The sequence below is a fragment of the Pteropus medius genome, unplaced genomic scaffold, assembly GCF_902729225.1.
Source record: "Pteropus medius unplaced genomic scaffold, Ma_sr-lr_union100, whole genome shotgun sequence".
Lineage (NCBI taxonomy): Eukaryota > Metazoa > Chordata > Mammalia > Chiroptera > Pteropodidae > Pteropus > Pteropus medius.
In genome coordinates this window covers 7,306,930-7,329,728 of record NW_024343733.1, presented here as the reverse complement: position 1 = coordinate 7,329,728, position 22,799 = coordinate 7,306,930, and the positions used below count along the sequence as shown (strand labels likewise).

The following is a 22,799-nucleotide window of genomic DNA, read 5'->3' as shown; positions in this document are numbered from 1 at the left end:
CAGACAACTGAGGGCACAGGGTCTGCCTGGGGGAGGGGCCATGGGGACTGGGTCTCATGCCCACTAGGTGCCTAGGGAAGCAGCCATCCAGGTTCCCAAGGCCAGGACTACAGGGAAGAGGAAACAGAGCTGGGGAAACAGAGGTATGAAGCCTGCCTGGGAAAGATGATGGCTAGCCCATCCCGAGTTCCCCTCAGAGGGTCCCAGGCCCCACCACCACCACCCCAGCTGCTCCTTCTGGTCCTGCATGGCCCTCCCATCCTCATCAGGCTGGTCTGGGGCAGAGGCAGGTTCTGAACTAGTCAAGGACAGGGCCTCACTAGGTCCGCACATGAAGCCACACTTCATCTTGGGTCTGCTTCCTGGGATTGCACTGGGGGAGTCCAGGACACCTGGGTACCCAAGGCCAAGGAGTGGGCATGGCCTCCTTAGAGCAGCTTTGAGGATTGCTCCAACCCCAGGAGATGGTCCTAGGCAGGTGCCAGCTCCGGGTGCAGTGCAGGGGGCTGTGGGGGCTCCACTGCCCACCCCAGGCAGGCCTCTTCTCAGACCACTGTCTCCATTAGTCATTCTGGCTATGGCAAGGGAGACCACCTCTTTCTCCCTCACCTCCTCCCCCACTTCTCCCCCACCCTCCTCACCCCCTCTACCTCCTTTCTTAAATTAGGAAAGCAATATGACAATGTGACAAAATTTGGAAAAGAGAGGAGAGGAAAAACAATTTGATTTCAGGTGTGGAACAAAATAACCAAGGTAAGTGTTTAGAAATGCAGCTTAAAAAAGAAAACCTCTTGAAATAAAAGGCACCTTTTTGCCCAGAGAGACTAAAACAATGTAAAGTCACTGAAGACGAAACAAATTATATATAAAAGCTATACATTTTAAAGTCAGAACTATATGTACTTATTTCCTTGGCAAAAATGAGCTGCAATTTGGTACATTTAATGTCTGTCTGCATCATCATGTTCGAGAATTGAAACCTCGCTTCATGAAGCCGGTTCTTAGCAACAACTGCTGAAGTTCAGGAGGGCTGGACCTCAGCAGAAGAACGCTTCCCTTTCACAGCAGCTTCTTATCAGCCTCCCAGCTCAGCCAGGGTGACAGACGCAGGCTGCCCAGCCCTGCTTTGTGCCATCCATCTCTCCATGTCTGATCCTGACAGTGTGGCACACCTGGGCGGATTCTTCTATTTTTAAAATATGAAGTATCTGACATAAAACACATTGAGAATCAATATCATAGGTCAGATGTGAAGCATAATAATTACCAACCAACCAACCTCAAAACAGCACTTGGCCAACAACATCGAAGCTTTCTGTGTGTGCCTTTGAGAACCCACCTTCCACGTCATCTTTAAAGGTGATTTCTTTATGATTTACCACATATGTATATCTCCTTACACACCATTATTTCATCTTGCTTATCTTTTAAAGAAAAGATATGAAAGTAAAATGAAAATGAAAAGACTATTTTTTGCTGTATGTATTCTACTTCATATTTTCATCACTTAACATTGTTTTTCGGATTCATCCATGCCATGTGAGTTTCTGGCTTTTTGTAGAAACAGCTCCTATGAACATTCTCAGCAGGGCTTCCAGCACCCAGATACAAGAGTTTCTTGGGAATATACCAAGGAGTGAAACCACTGGAAGGAACTGGCTGTGGAATTTACAAGGCTCAGTGCAAATCAAAACATGGGCCCCTTGATAAATTATTAGGAATTTCAGGACAGCTGTGGTAGAGTACTGTGCTAGGTGCAGGCCCCTGTGACTGCACAGGTGCACAGCCAGGAGGCCAGCTGCCACTGCGTCCTTACCCACCCGACTGGGTCATACAAAGGGCTTATGCCTTGCGGATGGCAGTGCAGAGTGTCCGCTATTCTCCATCCTCGCCAACACTTGCTTCCTTTAGACTTTTTAATTTTTAATTTTAATTTTTGTCAATGTAATTCAGTTTGCATTTGGTCATTCAAGAGAGTGAGCAATTTAGGTGATGCTGACTTTGGGTGACCTTTTTTTTCCAAGGAAGAGGGAACAGTGGGCTTGGGTAAGTCACTCCCCTCCTGGGGCCTCATTTTTCTCATCTGAACAATAGAGACATGCTGCTTTGTAGTTCTGCCATTAGGTTATAACCCCTTAGGTCTGGGGCCATGTTCTCTTCAACTTTCTATCTTCAGCCCATGGTCTGTTCCCAAGATGGTGTCATCATGTGTCTGTCACATTTACTGAATGAAGGCTGTAATTCACCAGGTGGTTCTATAAAAGTGTCAACAAAGGGGCATAGGAGGGGGACTTCCCTCTGAAGTAGGCAATGTGGTAGGCAGAGGAGCAGAAAGCAAAGACCTGAATTAAAGTTGGCCTCTGCCAACCTCTGTGACCTTGGGCAAAGGAACGTCACCTCTCTCTGAGCTTCTGTTTTCTCATCTGCAAATGGGAAGGATGACATCTCCCTCCTAGGGTTACCATGAGGATAGATTTGGAATTGGTGGTTATTCTTTCTACTCTTGAATTCTAGGATGTATTCCTTAGACCTGACCTTGACCTTCAAGGGTAGCTCCTCTCTGGGCCCCAGATCCTTCCTCTATCAGTGAGAGTGGGCCCGTCACTCATTCTCCACAGATGGGCCCCAGAGCTACTGACTGAGACAGAGGTTTGAGGTTAGAAAAGGTAAACTCTGTCAAGCTGGAGCTTCAGCTGAGATGGTTACCATGCACCTCCTGTCCCCCAGCACCACCACTTTTGAACTGAGGTACAATTTGCAACAGCACTGCATTTCATTGTTGACCATCTGAGACCTGTGTGTGTGATAAGCTTAGGGGGGCAAGATCATGAAAAATTGTCAGAAACTGTGGTCCCTCCCCCTCCTCCCCACCGGTTCACTGATGCCTTAACATAGGCATTGCTGAAATGCTTGGATGACTTCACCCTTCCACCAAGCTGCTGAGTGACCCCAGGAAAGCAAGAGCGGGAGTCACCAGCACCTCTTCACACACCAAGTAACCTCTGGTGTCAAGGACTGCATCTCCAGATACCTCCCAGATGATGTCCCTGGAAAGTGACATGGACACTTCTGATTCAATGTGTCCAAAACTCGCTGCATTCCCACTAAGCTCGACCTTGTCCTAGGGATTGGCGTTGTCATCCTTCACCCAGGTGCCCACAACAGAATCCAGGAGCCACCTCCACCCTCCTCTCCCACACCCTGACAACCACTTATCATCTCCGGGTACCTCTGAGCCCTCTTAAGGAGGGTCAATGTAATCTATTGTTCAACAATAACCTTTGAGAGTAAGCAAGGGCCAAAACAGTTCCTTAATGATTGACCTGGGACAACAAGCAAACACCAGGACATCTGGTCACTGTACATAACAAGAAGCATGGACAATGAATAAGGAAGGTGGTTATCCTGGAATAACCATGGTAGTCAACAACAGAATAGAGCCTAGATCTCCACCAGCTGGAGTCATTCATGGGCTGGAATCTTACTCAACATTTGCAAATGCTGTTCCCAAATAATTTTAGGAAGTTTAAATAGAAATAGAAAGAAAAATTAGGAAATATAAATAATTAGAAAATATAAAAATCAGAGGAAAAACTTAAGATAAATGATGTTAAATGACAAAAGCAAAATATGAAAGCATAAATGTATAAATATGCAAAGAAATGCATATATTCTACACAGACAGGAAAAGCTGAAAGGAATCACTATAATTGGAATCATAATTATCTCTGGGTGGTTGGATTTTTATTTTGGTTTTTACATTTTTATAATTTTTGTTTTTTCCAAAATTTCAATAATGATTGTTTTACTTTTAAAATCAGGATTAAACAAAAAAAGGCTTTAATATCATTTCAAGACAGCAAATGCTTGCTAGCCCACTTTTCTGGACTTTGGAGTGGGGAGCTGGCGGACCGAGGCCCCTTCTCCAGGGAGCTCTGCTGCTGGCAAGGCAAGGCATCTGTAGTGAGTGGGAGGACCAAGCAGGTGGGCAGAGGCCTAGAGGCCTGGCTATTTGGTGACACCTTCTGATTAGAGGGAGGCAGGCCTGAGGAGACCTGGAGATGGGGTGGGAGGGTTGTGGATTGGGGACAATGGCCAGGTGGCCACAGAGGGAGGAATCAGACAGACCACAAGGCTTGGTGACCTATGACATTCCGAGTGCAGCTGGAAGTTGCTGGATGGGTCTAGGCCCAGCACTGGCTAGATTGATGCTTTTCAGAGCTCTCTTTGGTTTCTATTGGAGAACAGGAGGGGAAGCCATGAACCAGGGTCCTCAGGAGCCAGAGTGGCCCACTCCCAGAGAGGGATTCCTGGAGCCTGGAGCTGGGGGTGGCAGGGAGATAGCAGGGAGAAGGCAGGTGCTTTTAGGAGTCCTGGGTGTACTAGTGCTGGTAACTGTCTCTTCTACCCACACTTTTAACAAATGTCTATTTGTACTGAGTCTATAGATAAGACTTGAGATAGATGGGCATGGAAACTAAGGAATTCTGGGCAGAACAAGGGGTGGGAACATCTTAGATGGCTTAAACACTTGCAAAGAGTACATAGTGTCTCATGGTTGGAAAGGGGAGAAACAGCCTTCCAGGCAGAGGGAAAGCTAAGCCAAACTTTATTGTAGGGTAGGTCTACAGGTAATGAACTCCCTCTGCTTAAGTTTATCTTGAAGTATCTTATTTTCTCCTTCATTCTTTAAGAATAATTTTGCTGTATATAGAATTCTTAGTTGGCAGGGTATTTTTTTCTTTTAGGGCTTTAAATTTGTCATTCCATTGCCTTCTGGCCTCGATGATTTCTGACAAGAAATCAGCTGTTGATATTATTGAGAATTCCTTGTAAATAACAAGTCATTTCTCTCTTGCTTTCAAAAAACTTTTTTTTGTCTTTGAGTTTCCACAATTTGAATTTAATATATCTCTGTGAATTTCTTCAAGCTTATCCTGCTTAGAATTCCTTGAGCTTCTTGGATATGTTTTTCATCAGATATGGGACATTTTCAGCCATTATTCCTCAAATAGTTTTTTACTGCCCCTTTCTCTCTTCTCCTTGGATTCCTATGATGGATATGTTGGTATGCTTGATGGTATCCTCTAGATCTCTAGGTCTATTTATTTTTCTTCATTCTTTTTTCTTTCTGCTCTTCAGACTAGATACTTTCAAGTATCTTATCTTCATGTTCATTGATCCTTTCTCCTGCCTACTCAAATGTTCCTTTTATAATTTCTCTTTATTGATATTACTATTTTGTTCAGACATTATTTTCCTGATTTCCTTTACTTCTTTTCCATGGTTTCCTTTAGTTCATTGAACATATTTAAGGTAGCTAATTTAATGTCTTTGAGTTATAATTCCAAGGTCTGAGCTTCCTTAGGGATGGTTTCTGTCAAATTATTTTTTTCTTGTGAATTGGCCATTTTCCTGTTTCTTTGTATGTTTTATAATTTTTTGTTCAGAACTGGACATTCGGAATATCATGTTGTGGTAGCTCCAAAGATCTAATTCTCCCACTCTTTAGAGATAGTTAGTTTTTGCTTGCCGATGGCTAAAGCCATCTTTTTGTGACTTTTCCAAACAATTTTTGCAAAATGTGTTTTCCTTGTTGTGTATGTTCACTGAAGTTTCTCTTCCATTGTTTCTAAGGTCAGCTAGTGACATGATGAAATTTCCTTAAGTGTCTGGCTCCCAAGAGAGAAAAATACATCCTAAATAAATAAATAGGTTTTAAATAAAAAGTTAAATCCTCTTATGGCTAGAAAGCTGCTTCTCCCTGTGAGGCTGAAACAATGGCCAATCTCTGTGCCCAGTGATGGAAAGCAGCAACCAGCAATCAGAAGCTACCACCTTGATTTTGGGAGGACAAGGTCCTTGTTGCTCATTCTGAGCCCAAAAAGCAGTGCCAGCATGTGGGCTGCAGTCCCAATAGGTGCCTGCCACCAGGATGGAGAATAAAGATAGTAGCTACTACCACATTAAAACCAATTGACCATCTTCTTCACTGAACCCTCCACTTGTTGCTGCAAGTGTTCTATAAGACTCCAAAATAGTTGCTTCAGGCAGTTCCTGACAGTTCAACTGTTGTTTCCAGTGATGGCTGGAGTCCTAGACCTTTCCACTCTGTTTATTCCTTGATGTAACCTCTTTTCAATTGTTTTTTGACAAAGCTGCGGACGCAATTTAATGGAGAAAGGATAATCTTTTCAACAATTGGAACAATTGAACCTCCGTAGGCAAAAAACAAAACAAACAAAAAACTCAATCTAAGTCTCACACCTTATGCAAAAATTAACTCAAAAGCAGCAGTTAGCAACCAGAACCCACAACCTTGATTTTGGGAGGACAAGATCCTTGTCCTCCAGATCTAAATGTAAAACTATAAAACTTTTAGAAGAAAACATAAAAGATACCCCTACACATCTATTAGAATGGCCAAAATAAAAAATATTTAACATACATATGCTGGCAAGGATGTAAAGTAACTGAACATCTCCTAAGAAGGAGACACGCAAAGAGGCAAACCCTTTCTGTCTTTGAATGGTGTGGCGCCATGTGTGGTCTGAACTGCTGCAGCCATCTTCCTACTTGCCTGAGCATAATGCCCAGAAAAGGGCAGAGCCTAGAAAAGGGCAGAGAAGAAGAGCAAGAGATTTACCTGTGGGGTTATTGTTAGGTGAGAAAGCATGAGTCTTAACTGCTTGCAGGGCCAGGGCTAAGGTGAGGCAATTCAGACACTTAGGATGCAATATTTAAGGAGGTGCTCACTCTCAGATGTTGATGCTGCAGTTGCATGACCCTGAGAGTGACTGTTTTCTTAAATGTTGCACCCTAGGTGCCTCACTTGCCTTATCCTACTCCTGGCCCTGTTTGATTCAAGGTTTTCTGGACTTAAGCTGAAAGTTTCTAACTGGCAAGTGGAGAACACTGAAATTTAAGGTATAGAAAAGAGGAACCCAGAAAAGGAGGTGAGAATCAGCTGCTCTGTTTGGGTCAGAGCGATGGTATGTAATAATGGTGCCAACAGCCAGCCCAGCTTTCAATCTAATATTAAAGAAATTGCCTTTCAAGTGTTCAGCAGTAGTCATCTTATTTTCAAGATTTTCTAGAGCATTTTACTGTGTTCATATTTCCTTCCTGACTGGAATATTATTTAATAGAGTGTTTGTTAATTTCCCACTGGTTGGGGATTTTTGAAATCTAAATTTGTGTGATTTGTTAAATTGTTCTGTGATCAGATTTGACCTGAACAATACTTGCCTGAATTTATCAAAACTGTGGTCCACTATAGCATACCTTTTTGTATTTTATGTAAATGTAGAACTCAACTGTATTTTTATGCCTTATTCTGTTAACTAATGTTTATTTTTGTTTATTTTATATATCACAGTCTGATAGTGGTATGTAATATATTTTACTATAACTGTTTCTATTGATTGTATTTCTAAAGGTTTTTGTTTCCAGGTTTGTGTTGCTATATCATTTGGTACATTTGATTTCACAATGCCTTTTTATACTACATGTATTTTTGGCACATCTTTTTTTTAACAAGAGTATACATTCAGAGTTTGCCCTTTGATCTGATCTGAGATTTTCATATTTTTATATAGAAATTATAGTTTACATTTTCTTCCTTATTTACATTTTCCTTGTTACACCTAGTCTTACTTTCTATTATGAAATTTTCTGGTGCTTTGATACTGTTTTTATGATTCTTTGTGATTTCTTTTCCATTTACAATGTGAAGAAAGTGTCTAGTACACTTCTTGACACAGGACTGTTGATTTTTTGCTGTGTAAATTATATTTTCTCCTTTGCCTCCTGTAATAATTTATAACGTAGACATAAAGCTTTTTATGCCACAAAAAGCTTCTTACAATGAAAAAATACATAACATTATACTATTTTTAAAATAACTTTTATCTCTATTTTATGTAAAACAAGACCTAGTGCCTGGCATTTTCTACCCTCTCTCTCCCTTTCTGGTTTTCATTGCGTTAATCCGAAGTTAAAAACCCTGCTATTTTAAAAAATCCTCCTTCTCTTCTTTTGCATTTTGTGTTACCATAGTAACAATTATTTCAACTTATCAGCATCAAACAGTCTATACTGAGTGGTGTTTTTATTCAGTTACCTCTCTATCTTTAGCTAGTTTCAAGGCTCATTGCCAGTTCTTTTCTCTCATTTCATCATTCATGAGTTTCTGATTCATGTCTTGGTGATTTATTATACAATTCTGAGCAATTTTTGCAGAAAAGAGAGTTAATTGGGTAGGGTATTAGTCAGAAACTCTGTGGTTTCAAGTGACAGAAATCTAACTCAAATTGACTTCAGTAAAAAAAAAAAAAATAGAGAGACTATATTAGCTCATGAACTTGTAATGTCCAGGCTGAGCTGAATACGGCCTCAAACTATGTCATAGGAAATCATCTCCAAATCTGGACTCTGCTTTTCCTGTATCACTTTCATTTTCAGAGAGTATTTCTCACATCATGGCATGTTTGGTCCTAGACTTGTACTCACTGCCCTACCACACCAGCGGAAAGGGAGCACTGTCCTGGATCAGGTCATGTACTCATCCTTTGAACTAACATCTGTGACTCTGATTGGGGAGCCCTGGGTCACATGCTTACTCATGAGTGCAGAAGAGACAGTTTACCAATGGAAAATTAGGTTGTGCTACCAGGAGGAGTTGATGTAAGCAAAAATGACAGATGTCCATTGTTTTCTAAGACTACAGATATGTGAACTGTTAGCACTCTAGAGTGACAATAAGAAAGACATTCAGGCGGACTGTTAGTCATTTGAGTAGGGTCTTATGCTTTAATAGTGGCTTAGTTTGGTTTTAGTGTTCCAGAGTCTAGTTCTCAGCTTTGTGTTTCCAGAAGTTTGTTGTTGTCACTGTGGCTAGATCAAGAGTCCCCAACTCCCAGGCTGCAGATCAGTACAGGTCCAGGCCACACAGCAGGAGGTGAGCAGCCAGCCAGCGAGCAAAGCCTCCTCTGTATTTGCAGCCGCTACCAAGTCCTAGCATTACCACCTCAGCTCCACCTCAAATCATCAGGCATTACATTCTCATAGGAGCACCACTGCTTGGTGTCTAAAAGGCTGGGGACCGCTGGATAATTTTTCCCTGTGGACTTGGTTCATGCTAATCTGACTCAGCAGAGACTGATATATAACTAAACCCCACCTTAGAATGAATAGTAATTACGACAGGACCTGAATAGTGCTGTCCTCTGGTCAGTGCACTCTACCTGTCAGAAAACCACAAGTGAAGCCAAGCCAGTCTCTAATCGTAAGACTGCTTAGTGCCCATGGAACCAGGCAAAAGTTCTCTGGAGAATATCAGTGATGGAATACATCATGCCATGATAGTGTGGTGGCTTTAAAAAGTCCACAAATGGGGTGGTTCCACAGAGTAATGGTTAGCACGTCTGCTTTACATGCAGAAGATCCTGGGTTTGAGACCCAGCAGAGCCACGGCCCATACCACGGGTGCGCCAGGCCCTGGGCGCACCAGGCCCCCTGGGTGTGCCAGGCCCCAGGTGTGTGCCGTGAGTGTGTGGGAGGAGACGCCCCACCTTCAGAGATCCAGTTCTTAAGGGGAGACAGCAACCTCCGTAGGTCAGGGGTGGAAGTGGGGGTGAGGGGAGGAATTAAAAAAAAAAGTCCACAAATATTGGAAAAGTGGAGAGATCAGTACAGGCTAAGACTCAAAGACAAGAGAGAACTGAGGGTAGTCCAGTCTGTCTGGAACATGGAAGGTAAAGGAGGACGGAGTAAAAAGAGTTGGGGTAGAGGGATAGTCAGCATAGACCTTGCTCTGAGTGCAATGGGGAGCCACTGATTTGTTTTGAGAAGGGGAGTGACATGGTCAATTTTGTTATGGAAAGACTGACTGGGTATAAAAGAAGCCATTGGAGATGGGTGACACTGACAGCAGAAGAATTTATGCTACTGTACTAGCCTAGGTGAGAGAGTTGAAACAGTAGGCTTTAAGCAATAGAATGGCAGTGGGAATAAAGTAGATACATTTAAAATAGAGCTTTTCAAAGTTGAATATGCCTATGAATCACCTGGATCTTATTAAAATGGAGATCGTGATTCAGTAGGTCTGAAGTAGGGCCTGAGATGCTGCATTTCTAACAAATTCCCATTTAATGCTGATGCTGCTCGTCTGAAGACATTCTGAGTAGCGACGACTGCCGAAATATTAAAGAAATAAGATTTACAGGTGTTTGTGATCGGTTGACTGGGAGGAGGGGTTGGGGCGGAGGTAAAATGAGTTGTTAAAGATCATACCCAATATTCCAGCTTGAGTATCTGGGTGAAGGTGATGCTATGCAGATACAAGATGAACAGGTTTGGGTGTGGTAGATAATAACAACAGATAGCATGTATTGGATACTTACTATGTGCCAGGTGCTTTATATATGTCGTCTTACTTACTCTGTACAACAAACTTATGAGGTAGGTACTACTGTGATCTTCATCTGAAGAGTTAGGAAACTGAGGCCAAGGTCATACAGGTAGTAGGTGGAACAGCCAAGATTCAAACCCTCGGGCAGCAAGAGTGCAGAACACGTGCAGTTGACTATTGGCAGTTTGGATATGTGGAGTTGAAGCACCTATGGGATGTCATTTGCAGCTTTCCAGGGGACATGCTTACTTGGAGTTCAAGAGAGATATTCTGAGTGATGGTTAAAGATCTGGGAGGAATAAAGTCATCGGAGGGAATGAAACCATCCAAGGAGGATTACAACCTATCCTCTCAGAGTGCTGTCAATCTCGTTCCATTTTCCTTTAGGCATTAAATTATTATAGAGGAGGAATCTGAAGAAAACCAGTTGTTAACTTTTTTGTAAATAATCTTTTTCTTTCTGACCAGATACTGTTAGTGCTTGATCTTTATCCTTGAAATTTAAGAATTTTTCTAGATTAAGTCTTGAAGTTGGTTTCTGTTTATTAATTTTTCTAGATCCCAGTGAACTCACTCCACCTCCACCTCAGATCTTTTTAGACCTAAGGAAAGTTTTCTTTTATTATAACTTTAATTATTGCCTCTAATTGATCTGCTCTGTCTCCTCTTGGAGGATGCCTATAGTTTGAATCTGCATGATGTTTCTCCTATCCATTTTTCTCTCTCTTAAAGAATTCCATCACTTTGAATTTTCCTTATGTTTATCTTCTATATTGCTTATTTGCTCTTTTGCAATGTCTAATCTGCTTTTTACTGCTTTGACCAATGAATTTTACTTGTTATTGTGGTTTTAATTTCATATTACCTTCCATTATTCTTGGTCTATTTTTAAAAGATGCAATGACCTCTTATAACTGAGAATAAGAATTAGGTGTTTTGTAAACTGGATTCTGCTTCATGGACTAAATATACTTCAAAAAAGTAATTTTTGGCTCTAGTATCTTCTTTTCTCATGCACCACATATGTTTTCCCCACAGGGCTTTTTAAAAAGTTGCTTATTCACCTTTGAGATTGACTAGTTGATCTTTGCTGATGTCTGGAAGTTAAGAGTTGGCTGCTTTCAAGATCACAGTGTTGGACAACCAGGACTTTCGCCTTTTCTCCCCTTCCAAAGATGGTATAGGAAATGGTTGAGAAGCAGTGGCTGGATCGTTTTATCTTGTCTTAGCTATTCTTGGCATTCAACTGCTTTCAGATTCATTTTTATTTTTCAACCTCTGTTGTCTGTGACTATTTTTTAGCTTCAGTGTTTATGTCTCATTTTCCCGAGATCTTGACGCTTTGGTTTAGCGTTTCCATCTTTGCATTTATATTTCAGTATGTCCTCTAAGTTTGTCCCTCTGTACCAATCCAGGTCTCAGTCTCTGAATCTCAGTGTCTTTCTCTAGTATCTCAACCTACTTCAGCAGGTCCTCAAATAACACGGATTATAAAGGTTGATAAGCTGCCATATGAATTTAACTTATTTATATTAATTAGCCTGTGGTAAATTGGTTTCCTTATACCTTCTTTCACTTTCAGAATCTTTCCACGAGAGTGAGGACTTACTGTACTCCCTAACCCATACTCTGCTTTAAATATAATGATTTGTCCATCTCCTCTCTCTAGAATGTAAATTCTGTGAGGGTGGATGCCTACGAAATTTGGAGGTGGTCAACAAACACTTGTTGAGTGAACCTCTGTCTGATTAGCTGATCCTCCCATCTTTGTGTTTCACACTTTCTCAGTATGCAAATGTCTTTCTCAGTCTCGGTCATGCCTTTTGGTTTCTGTCCTGGTATCGAGGCCTCTTAAGTTTGTGTGCGGGCCACAGTCTCACAAAGGCCCAGGCTGGCAGCCAGTTTGTGGCGGGTCGTCGCCCCTCACGCGCTGTCCCGGGTCGCTCTCAGGCTTGATCGGGACCCGCTCAGGGGCTTTACCTACCTCTTGCCGTTTCCCATTATCAGTCCTGTGGGTTCTGTCCCGAAGCCTCGGAGACCTCCCGCCTTTCAAACACCACCTCCCGCGCAGACTCCTGCCAGTGCACGTGACCGTACAGGGCGGTGCCGCGGGGCTTGGCGCCGCCGCCGCCGCCGCCGCCGCCGCCGCCGCCGTCGCCGCCGCCGCCGCCGCCGCCGCCGTCGCCTCTCTCTGCCCAGAGCTCACCGCTTCCTCCAGCCCCGCAACTCCGCCCTTAGGCCTCAGAGAGCCAATCCGCGTGCACGCCTGCTTGGCCCCGCCTCGGCGCCCTCCTCGGCGCGCGCCCCTCCCTCCGCCTGCCGGCCCGCCCGTCAGTCAGTCAGGCAGACAGTCGGTCCGAGAAGCACTCTGCTCTCCAGCTCTTCTGAGCGGTGTCCTTGCTCCTTCCCGGTCAGCGGCGGCAGCTGCAGCAGCGGCGGCGCGATCCCTCCCGGAGGCGCGGCATAAGCCAAGCGGCGGCCGCGGAGCGTCGAGCTCAGCCCAGCGCGGCAGAGGCGGCGGCGGCGGCGGCCCGGCAGCCAACATGGCGGCGGCGGCGGCGGGCGCGGGCCCGGAGATGGTCCGCGGGCAGGTGTTCGACGTGGGGCCGCGCTACACCAACCTCTCATACATCGGCGAGGGCGCTTACGGCATGGTGTGGTGAGTGTCCGCGCCCGCCCGCAGGCCCGGCCGCGCCCGCCCACCCCATCTTTCGGGGCCGCAGCGGACGCAAACGCGGCCTCTTCTGCGTCTGGGCCTCCCGCGCTGCCGCGCCCCCGACCCCAGGCTTCATCGCGACCAGCGCGCCTGGGGCTTCGGGCGGGGCCCCGGGGCTGGTCGAGGTTTGAATGTAGCTCGCTGCACTTCGCTGGCGGGCCCTTGCAAGCTGCGGGGAGGGGCGCGGGGGGCGGAGGCCAGGACTCAAGGTTCCCCGGACCCGGGCGCACCGCGGATTTTAGATCCAGGACCCCCCGGAAGGGAACGAAAACTCTCCCCTCCCGCCCCTCCCCCCCAATTTACCAGCATGGTGGTCTTCTTTTTGACATCTGATGATAAAGCCGGAATTCCTTCGGATGCCTGTCGTTGGTGGCGATAGCTGTGATCGTCTGCGCGGTTCGCTTCATCTTGTATGTAGAACAGCGAAATGATAATGTTTTCCTCCTCTTGCCTGTTTTCCACAAACGGCTTTCATTAAACATCTCGGTGCTAATGGTACTCTCCTGAGCAGGCTTTCTAAAAAGCATTAGTGACACCAGTGTTAGTTGTGGAATATTTCAATCTTGAAGTCTTTAAATGGATTTTAATATCCTACTGTTTGAGTTTCATGAAGGATAATCCAGCATCGCTCTCCTGATTTATTAAAGAGTCGTTTGGAGTTGGGCCTAATTTGACATTTTTTTTTCTTTACCCCGAGTGAGCTCTCTTACCAGCGTAAATGTGTCCAGACGTTATATAGCAGAATTACTGTGGTCTTTTCCTGTTAATGTATTAGTTGTCAATATATATGCAGCCTCAGTGGGGGTCTTGCTAGGTCCACTTTCTCATTTTATTTGAACAGCCACTTGGAGGGAGGGGAGGGAAAGGTGGTGATATCCCTCTTTCAGGTGAGAAGGTATTTTGAGGTGGAGCCATTTCCTAGGTCAAACAGCTAAAGAGTCAGACTTGAGATTGTAGAATGAAATCCTAATTCAAATGCTGCAGCTCTTTCCATTACACCCTACTATGGAATAGTGTTACTAATAATTTTAGATTTTAGCACATTTTACTATTGTAAGCAAATCTATTTCAGACATATATTAAAATTTAAATGGTCATATTTTTAGAAATATCATAGAGGGCATATTTTACCAAGTGTATTAGCTAGATAGACTACTTAGAATTCTTTTTTTAAAAAAAAGACTACTTGAATCTTGAGTTTTCTCATTCTCTTCAGGAGCAAACGCTTCACAGCATACAACTGTGAAAATTAACGTGAACACAGAGGCTTAGGAGCCAACAGAGAAATTATGTCAGGCCTAAAAGAAATAAAAGTCCTAGAAAGTAACAGAGAAAGTACTGCTTGCAGTATCACTTCTCTTACATACATCCGATTGCTGTTGCACCTTATGGTTAAATATGCCAGTAAACATATCTTCCAGTTGCCCTCACATCCTTCGGGTCTTTTAAAAAAATTAACATCTAAAATATGGACTGAAAAAATCTTAGGTTTAGGACATTTCATTTGAAGATTTTTTTCCTTATCTGATAGGATTTTTACTAGTCTGAAGATGATTTAGATCTGATAACTATTTCTATCATTGCTTTAGACTTTCTAAGTCTCTATCAGGTGAAATGCCAAAGTAATTTTCCTTTCCTAAATGAATCCAAATTATAGATACAATTGGAATTAGAATCCTGGGTCTAGATTATCGTTTTCTATCTTCAGGTTGATGATATACTCTAGTAAGAATTTAAGGTAGCTGAAGGAAAACTGGACTTTGGGTGATGAACACACAATAGAATATACAGATGTCAAATGATAATGTACACCTGAAAATTATATGATTATATTAACCAACGTTACCCCAGTAAACTTAATTAAAAAAATAATGATTTAATGCTACATTGTACATTAGCATTTAATAGATATTGATTAACAGTGCTGGTTTCATGGAGGGCTTCTTCATGGAAATGTTAATATTTGAATAGCAACATTTTTTAAAACGTGATGCTTCCAGAAAGATTTAAGGATATTCAGGCATTGTTTTTTCATTTCCTGAATTAGTTCATTAGGAATTTTGCCTTTTCTGTGCACAGTTCTTTCCTAATCATTATGTGGATGATATGAAAGATGAAGAATGGAGTTTGAATTAGGCCTTTAAGAGTGGGTGTGAATTTGATAGACAGATAATAGGCACAAGAGACAGTGTGAGCTGTGGAATCTAATCCTGGATAAGTACTTAGGTGCCAAACTAGAGGACTCTAAAGGCAAAATTGAGTTTCATTGTATATTTGTGCAGTGGAGAAACATCAGTGTTTGTGAAAAGGCAGTCATCTGGTTAGTTTTGAAATGTTGGAGGATAATAACATGGTGAAAATGATAAAAAAAACTGAGGTAGGGGAATCAAGCTGTTGTAACTAGAGGTGAAGTAATATAGTGGCAGTGGAAGGTAGCAAATGGAGGCTTTATAGAGCTAGAATTAGTAATGGACTCTTGTTAGAAAAGTAATAGAAGACTTAATAATCATGGTAAGTATGGGAAGAAGGAAATGATGTGATCTTAAAGAGTAAGGAGGCTGAGAGGTGGGATTTGAATTCTAGAGGGATTTCTGAGACAGGGTTTTGTGGTTGATTGGGTGTGAGCATAATTGTTAATTCCAGGGCTTGTAGCTTAGGAGCCTGGAAGATTGTGCCATTATCGAGGAGGAATACTGTAGGCAGAGCAGATTTGTTAGGGAGAAATAGTGAACTGTGTTTCGTATTAAGTTTGTGGTGCCTGTAGGCCATTTAAGCTATAACCAGAAGGCATCTTGAAATTTATAACAGGGAAGTAGAACCTGGAGATGGAAATTTGTGTAAGTGGTAGTCTTGCATGGATGAGCACAGATTCTTATTTGAGATTATAGGTTAGGTGAAATTGCAAGCAGATGTTTATGTCCATCTGTTTAGTAGACAATCCATAGCATTCAGTAGATTTTCAAAGGGTTCATTATCCCAAAAAAGTTAAGAGCCACTGAAGTAGAATAAATAGACCAAAGCGGTAACTCTGGCAAATATTTTAAGAGGTAGGCAAAGGAAGAGGAACCTGAGGACTAGTGAGATGTAAAAGAATCAGGAAAAAAGAAATAAGGACATGAGAGGAGAAATTAAAACTGTATGTTGATCATTGGATAAGTTTGAAACACTTTTTGAATGTAACTTAGAGGTTATAATGTCATCTCCCTAGAGATACTAATTGAAGTGGACAAGTGAGAAAACATATGTCAGAACAGAGCCAAGGAATGTCTGACTATATGTCAATAGTGGGCAAGCAACTGAAGACAACAGAGGAAGTGTGGTCAGAGACTAGAGAACAGGAGTACATATTATCAAAGGAGCCAAGGGAGATAGTGGTCACTAAGGGATTGGTACTGAATATTAGACAAGCTATTGTATTTGTTGATTTTCAACTCCTAAAAAACAGATGGTTCCAACCAAAATTTTATTGTGATCATATTCCTCATGGTACAGTATCCTGTCTTATTAAGGTTTTTGTGATTATGACAGGCTAGTAGAACTATCATTTAGTCAGCATTTTCTGTTGTGTGTTTTTTTTTTTTTAACATACATTAGTTAATCCTCATAACCACACTCCCAAGGTGGTTACTTTGTAAGTGAGGAAACAAGATAAAGAGAGGTTATTTAACCTTCCCAAGGACACACAGCTAGGAAGTGAGAGCGTCCCAGTCTGTCTGGTTCCTGAGTGACACTCAACCAAAGAGTTGAGTTGAAAAAATATATGCTTTCAATAAGAGAAAATAGCCGTTGTCTGCTTATGCTTCTATCACTCTTTAGTCTTTTTAAAAACTAAGTCATTCACTCAGAAGACATTTATTAAGCACCTTTTATGTGCCAGGATTCACATGATCCCTTAGAACAAATTGTGGGATGGAGTTGGGTAATATCAGTGCTGTACAGAAGGAATATGTGAAATGCTGTGAGGAAAAAAAGAGACCTGAGTGCCGTGGGGCTGTCTTTGTATGATTTCACAGACTTTTGAACTGAGGATTGATGTATGACTAGGAGTTTGCTTTGAGAAGTACATTCTAGGTAGAGCAAAATGGACATGCAAAGGCACAGAAATTTGAAAACAGCACATCAGATCAGGAGTATAGAGTGCCTTAAGGAGGAAGCTGTAGTTGAGACAGCTGGGATGAACAGGGCCAAATACTGAATCACATTGTTTACTAAGGAGTTCGGACTTGATTTTGTAGGTGAGAGTCATTGAAGGATGGCACTCTATGCCATCTCATCAAATTTTGTGAATTGTGTTCTCCTTTTTGTCTCATGTTTTCTACTCATTGTGCTTACTCCTTTTCTTTCTGCTTATCTAGGAGTACTCTGGGTGTGTTTTTTAAAAGCGTATGTGGCCTTTTTGTTGTTGTTACATTGATTGGGGGTTGTTATTGGCCTTTGAGGGGAGTATGTCTGGTGGAGGCAGGCATGCTATACAACTTACAGTGCATGGTACAGTCCCTCCACTGGAGAATCATCCTGTCAAGATGCTAGTAAAACATCCCTCCAATCTATGCCCCACCCCCAACCCCAGAAACACTGGGCCCTATTCAAGTCCTGCCTTCTTTCCTCTAAGGCTCATCTCCTCCATAAACTTGCCCTCATTACTCTCTGCCGTAGCACTCCCTCCCTCCTTGGAACTCTGCTAGGTTATTTGTACCACTTGTTTGAAAGGCAGGACCAGCAGTAGTATGTCTCATCTATAAAAGCTCCAGACCTGGGAACAGATCTGGATTCAGAGTCTTAATTTTGCTTGTTAACTGTTAATTCAGTTTTTACTAAAGTAGTCCCTTGTACACTTTTTGGAGCTCAAAGATGTGAGGAGACCGACTTATGTGAGCAACAGAAAATCCAGTGCTTCCAAGCAGAGTTTTGCGTGCAAATAAAACTCAGAAAAGAATTAATTTTGATATTTATAACATCCCTGATAATGTGCTCCTGGTGCTTAGCTATAACTGATACACCATTCCCATGAATTTAATTTGCATATTCTCAATTCTCAAGTATTTATAAAAAGATTTTTATGAAAAGCATCTGAGTTGAGTCTACCAAGGAACCATATATAATTTATTTCTCACCTTGCTCATATTAATGTACATTAATGTACCAAGTAAAAAAAAGGGGGAGGGGATTCTCCAGTAAACACCCAGAGCTACTTCACACTGCATCCAGCCTACTCCATCCACCCACCCGCCTAACTCTTGAGATGCTTTTTCTCCCTTTTAGCTTCTCTTTTCTCATTCACTTCTTGGGGTTCCTGCATATTGGAAAGCCAACAGGATGGATGTTTTCCAAGGTCCCGCTCAGATTTTCTTAGTCTTAGAGTGGAATTTGGATTCTAAACCCAGGAGGAGCTGGCAAAGTGGTGTGTAAAGGTAGGAGTCTGCATAAAATATGCCATGACTGACTGACATTTGTTGCAAACCTGCCTTGCTTTAGGTGCTATGGTGTAAAATTCATTCTCATCCTCGTCCTTAATATATTATTTTTTTCACCTTACAGAAAAGGAAACCAGATCTTAGGTAACTTGGTCAAGGTTCATAACCAATAAATACATAGGAGAACAGATTTGTCTAGACCCCAAAACCTATGATTTTTTTAAACTACTATAGACTTTTCTCTGTTAAACCAAGCTACCTTGAAACATAGTTCCTACAGCCTGAGTTCCTCAATTGGCACCAAATTATAAAATGATGATTATTATAGGCAGCTTGGGCCTGTGGAAGAAGGAAAAACTTGAAGGTGTGAGGGTCAAAACAATTTAGTTTTTGCAGGAAGGTAATGTTGATTTCTTCTCATTTCTCTTCCTTACCTCTACTAAGTTTCTTGATATTCATTCGTTTACTAATGTTATTAAGCATGGACCTGACCTATGTGCTAAGTGGTAGGATCGAATAAGTGGTTTTGAACTGAGTAAGTGGTTTTTACTCTGGTATTTACAGTCTAACAGGAAAAGTAATAACACTTACTGAGTATAATGAGGTGCAGGGTGCTACCAGAGGGTATAAAAGGCAGACTAAGATAGTTTGAGGAGTAGTCTAAGAGGATTTCCTGGAGGAAGTGGTGCTTAAGTTGGGACCTGGAGAATGACTTGGAGCTAATTGAGTGAAAGGGAGAGTGTTGGAGTGTTTCAGGCACAACCTTGTGGAAAATGGATTGTAGATATTGAGGAGTTTATGATAAAGATCAAGGGATCTTTCTCATGGCACCACAGGGATAGAAAGTGCAGTTAAAGCTTCAGATATGGTTGCAACCAGGAACCAGAAAATAGATCAAGACATCTACCTTTCTCCCTCGTTACATTTACAAAATCTTGCACCCTACATCCCTACAGAGCTGGGGTTTTTTTCTTTGCTCTTTCACCACTTCCCCATGCACTTGGCACAAGAGAGCTGACCCTAACTTCCCCAAGGTATTTGTCTTCAGTTTATTGACAACCAGAGGCTGAGAGCACTATGAATCCAATTTTTGGAGGAGAATCAAGATTCGCGTGGGATAGTGTCCACCTCTGGTCCGGTCAGCTGAGGCCTAAGGTGGGGTCATTTGATAAGGCCGGACATCTCTAAGGTATGAGCAGTGGAGTTGGGGGTGTGGTCAAAAGATGTCTCTTGTTTACAACTGACTTGCCAAGTTAAAGTTCTTGATGCTGGTCTAGAAAGAGAAATGTCAAGGTTCCCTGGTCTTTTCCAGGCTGGGACTGTCCCCTGTGGGGAAGGAGGGGAGGAGAGGAGAAGGAGAAGTAGTTGAGGCAGGAGAAGGGCTTTGGGCTGCTTTTAGGGCTCTTCTGCCTTCCTGTCTCTGGCAGTATGGTGGTGACAGGTAAACTGGATGGCATCTTTAAAATTTAGTATTTGATACATATATAATGTGACATATATGTGAGTTATGTAACCTAACAGTAAACACCTAAGAACCCACAACTCACTAAGTGACTTTTTGACCAGATTGTCTGAGGCCAGCATTCTGCAACCTGGCCACAGGGCTCACTCCAGAGTTGTATATTCTTTTTATGAGTGTGTACAATGGAATGGGTCTGAGCATGGACTTTGACCACTTATATGTGACTTGAACCTCGTTTTCCTCACCTGTAGAAAGGGAATAGTGGTACACACCTCAATGTTGTAAGGATTAAGTGAGATATGTAGGGGAAATGCTGAGAGCACCAATATCTGGTCAATGCTCTAATTGTTGTTATTCCCTTGAATTAAATGGGCCTGGCACAACCTGATCCTCCCTTACCTCAGTCTCTCAGAATATCTTCTTGGAGTGTAAAGCACAACATGCAGAAATAAAAATAATTAGACTTGGGTCACACAAGTTGTATGTCGAGTTCTAATTGTGTGATCTTGGGTAACTCATTCTCCCATATTTTGACTTAACAGTCAGAGAGCTGCTTCTGTGCCAGGCCCTGGGCCATGTTCCTGCCCTCCCTCACGAATGTCGTGGTGTGGTATTGGGGACAGGCTGATAAGGAAATAAATTACTGTGTAACATGGTGAGAACACTTATGAGATCATTCTGGACAGAGCAGCTAACTCCACTGGGCTTTCCAGTCACTAATTAATTCAACAAGTAGCATGTGTACTAGGCACATTCTAGTTGTGCCGAGATACATAAGTGAACAAAACACCTTAGGGACCTTACTGTCTGAATGGGAGTGGCCTGAGAGGATTAGAAAGGCTTCCTCAGGACTCTGGCTTTAAGTTATTTCTCTTTATAACACTTATCACAAATACAGGTCTAAAATACTTTTTCAATCTATTGATATGTCATTTCATTTTAAATGGCCCTCCCAGTTTTTTTTTTTTTCATTTAGGAAATTTAAAAAGGCAGTTTATGCACAAAACTTTAAGTGGATTATTCTTTATATTATAAGCAATTTCTGTAGTAAGCAGGTGATATTTGTTTTATTTTTTCTTATATATATCCCCTAAAATAATTACTGAGAATTTGAAGCCATATCCTAATTGTTCCCCCATTTAAGAATTCTATTGTAAGAAATAAAACTGGTTCACAAATTAAAAAGTTGATGGGGCTTACTAACCAAGAAAGTCAGTAGTTTCTCAGCCAGTCAGTATCCTTTACACAGATTCAAACTTTGTTGCTCTAATTTGCAATGCTATTTTAATTCCTAGCATTGATGTGTATGGTTTCCAAGCCCAGGTCCAAGTGCTGCAGGAATGGCTTATGTAGAGTCTAATGCAGATTCCGAAAAATCTCTTTTAGGCCAAGTTGAGGGGCCAGGCAAATGTAGAGAATTGCAGGAAGCAGCTCCTACCAGTTATCAGAATCCCACATTTTGCAGTTCGGACCTTAATTTGGTTTGACAAGCCATTTTAAAATGCCCATTCCCCTTATAAAGTAAAGGCTCCTTCGCTCCTTTATACTATAATACTGATTTTTGTTTAAAAAAATTAAACAGCAAACAAAAAGAGGCTGTCTTTAGCTTTCTGCCTTTTATTTTAAAACAGCCCTATTGACAAAGTATAAAACTCATAACATTTTAAGTGTTCAGTTTAATGATATTTAGTAAATTTACAAAGTTGTGCAGCCATCACCACAGTCAAGTTTTAGAACATCAACATCATTCCAAAAAGTTTCCTCTATCATTTGCAGTCAATTCCCACTCCTACTCCCACCCTCAGGCAACCCCTAATCTGTTTTCTATTTTGCCTGTTCTGGAACTTTCATGAAAATGGAATCATGGCAGATACAGTTTTTTGTATCTGGTGTTTTCTTCACTTATGTTTTGAGATCCATCCATGTTGTTGCCAAGATCTGTAGTTTGTTGCTTTTTGTCATTAAATAGTAATTGTTGGATGGCTATACCAGATTATGGACATTTGGAATTTTTCCAATTTTTGTCTATTATGAAGAATACTGCTAGTTCTGAACATTCATCTTTAAATTCTTGTGTGGATATATGTTTTCATTTTTCTTGGGTACTTAGGACTAGAGTTTCTGGGTCATAATATAAGTGATATGTGTGTGTTTTGCGGGGAGGGGATGGTAGAATTTTATTTTAAACCGTAACCAATTTTTTGAACAAATATAAATACCCTATGTACTAGCCACTATTTTAGGAACTGAGTGTGATGAACATAGTCTCTGTCCTTTAGGAGCTTACTTTTCAGTGGAGAAAGTAGACTATCACACGCACTTAACATTTCATTTACTGATAAGTCTATTAAGAAAATTAAAATGGAGTAAGAGTTTTAGAGTAGAAAGGGGAGTGCTTTTTACTGTAACAAAACATTTTTAATGCTACACATTTAACACATTTTTTTAAACGTGTGGGAATATTGCAAGGACCATGCAAAGTTTTTTTGCTGAATTATTTAAGAGTAAATTTGGCTTATAACCATGCCTCATAGCACCAAAACACGTCAGTGTATATTTTTACCAAACAGGAACTCTCTGAAGCAGCTCTTCAGACTCTCTTTGGCTTTAATGCCTTGACACTTTTGAAAATTGGTGTTTTAACTTTTTAAGAAACCAGAAACTATTTTCCAAAGTAGTTGCACCATGTTACATTTCTATCAGCATTGTATGAACCATTCCGTTCTTCACCTTCTTACCAAACATTTGGTTTAGTCAGTCTTTTTAATTATATCTCATCCAGTGAGTTTCCCTTTG

The 22,799-nt window shown here is 41.7% G+C and overlaps 1 protein-coding gene and 1 long non-coding RNA gene across 3 annotated transcripts in view; one reads left to right on the top strand and one right to left on the bottom strand.

The window, feature by feature from the left end:
• Nucleotides 1–693: 693 nt before the first annotated feature.
• On the bottom strand, nt 694–12,563 carry LOC120606852 (uncharacterized). The gene is made up of 2 exons (XR_005654006.1): nt 12,396–12,563; nt 694–1,208 (listed from the first exon to the last, which is right to left on the bottom strand). It is a non-coding gene; the product is annotated as an uncharacterized LOC120606852 (long non-coding RNA).
• Nucleotides 12,564–12,718: 155 nt separating this feature from the next.
• Nucleotides 12,719–22,799, top strand: part of MAPK1 (mitogen-activated protein kinase 1) — an 82,772-nt gene continuing 72,691 nt past the window's right edge. Inside the window, exons 1-2 of one of the 2 annotated variants that reach the window (XM_039868443.1) lie at nt 12,730–13,070; nt 13,469–13,537. In XM_039868443.1, the coding sequence (XP_039724377.1) occupies nt 12,955–13,070; nt 13,469–13,537 (185 nt within the window). In that variant the 5' untranslated portion in view covers nt 12,730–12,954. Of the gene's footprint in view, nt 13,071–13,468; nt 13,538–22,799 lie in introns of both variants that reach the window. The other variant, XM_039868444.1, reaches the window with a different exon arrangement.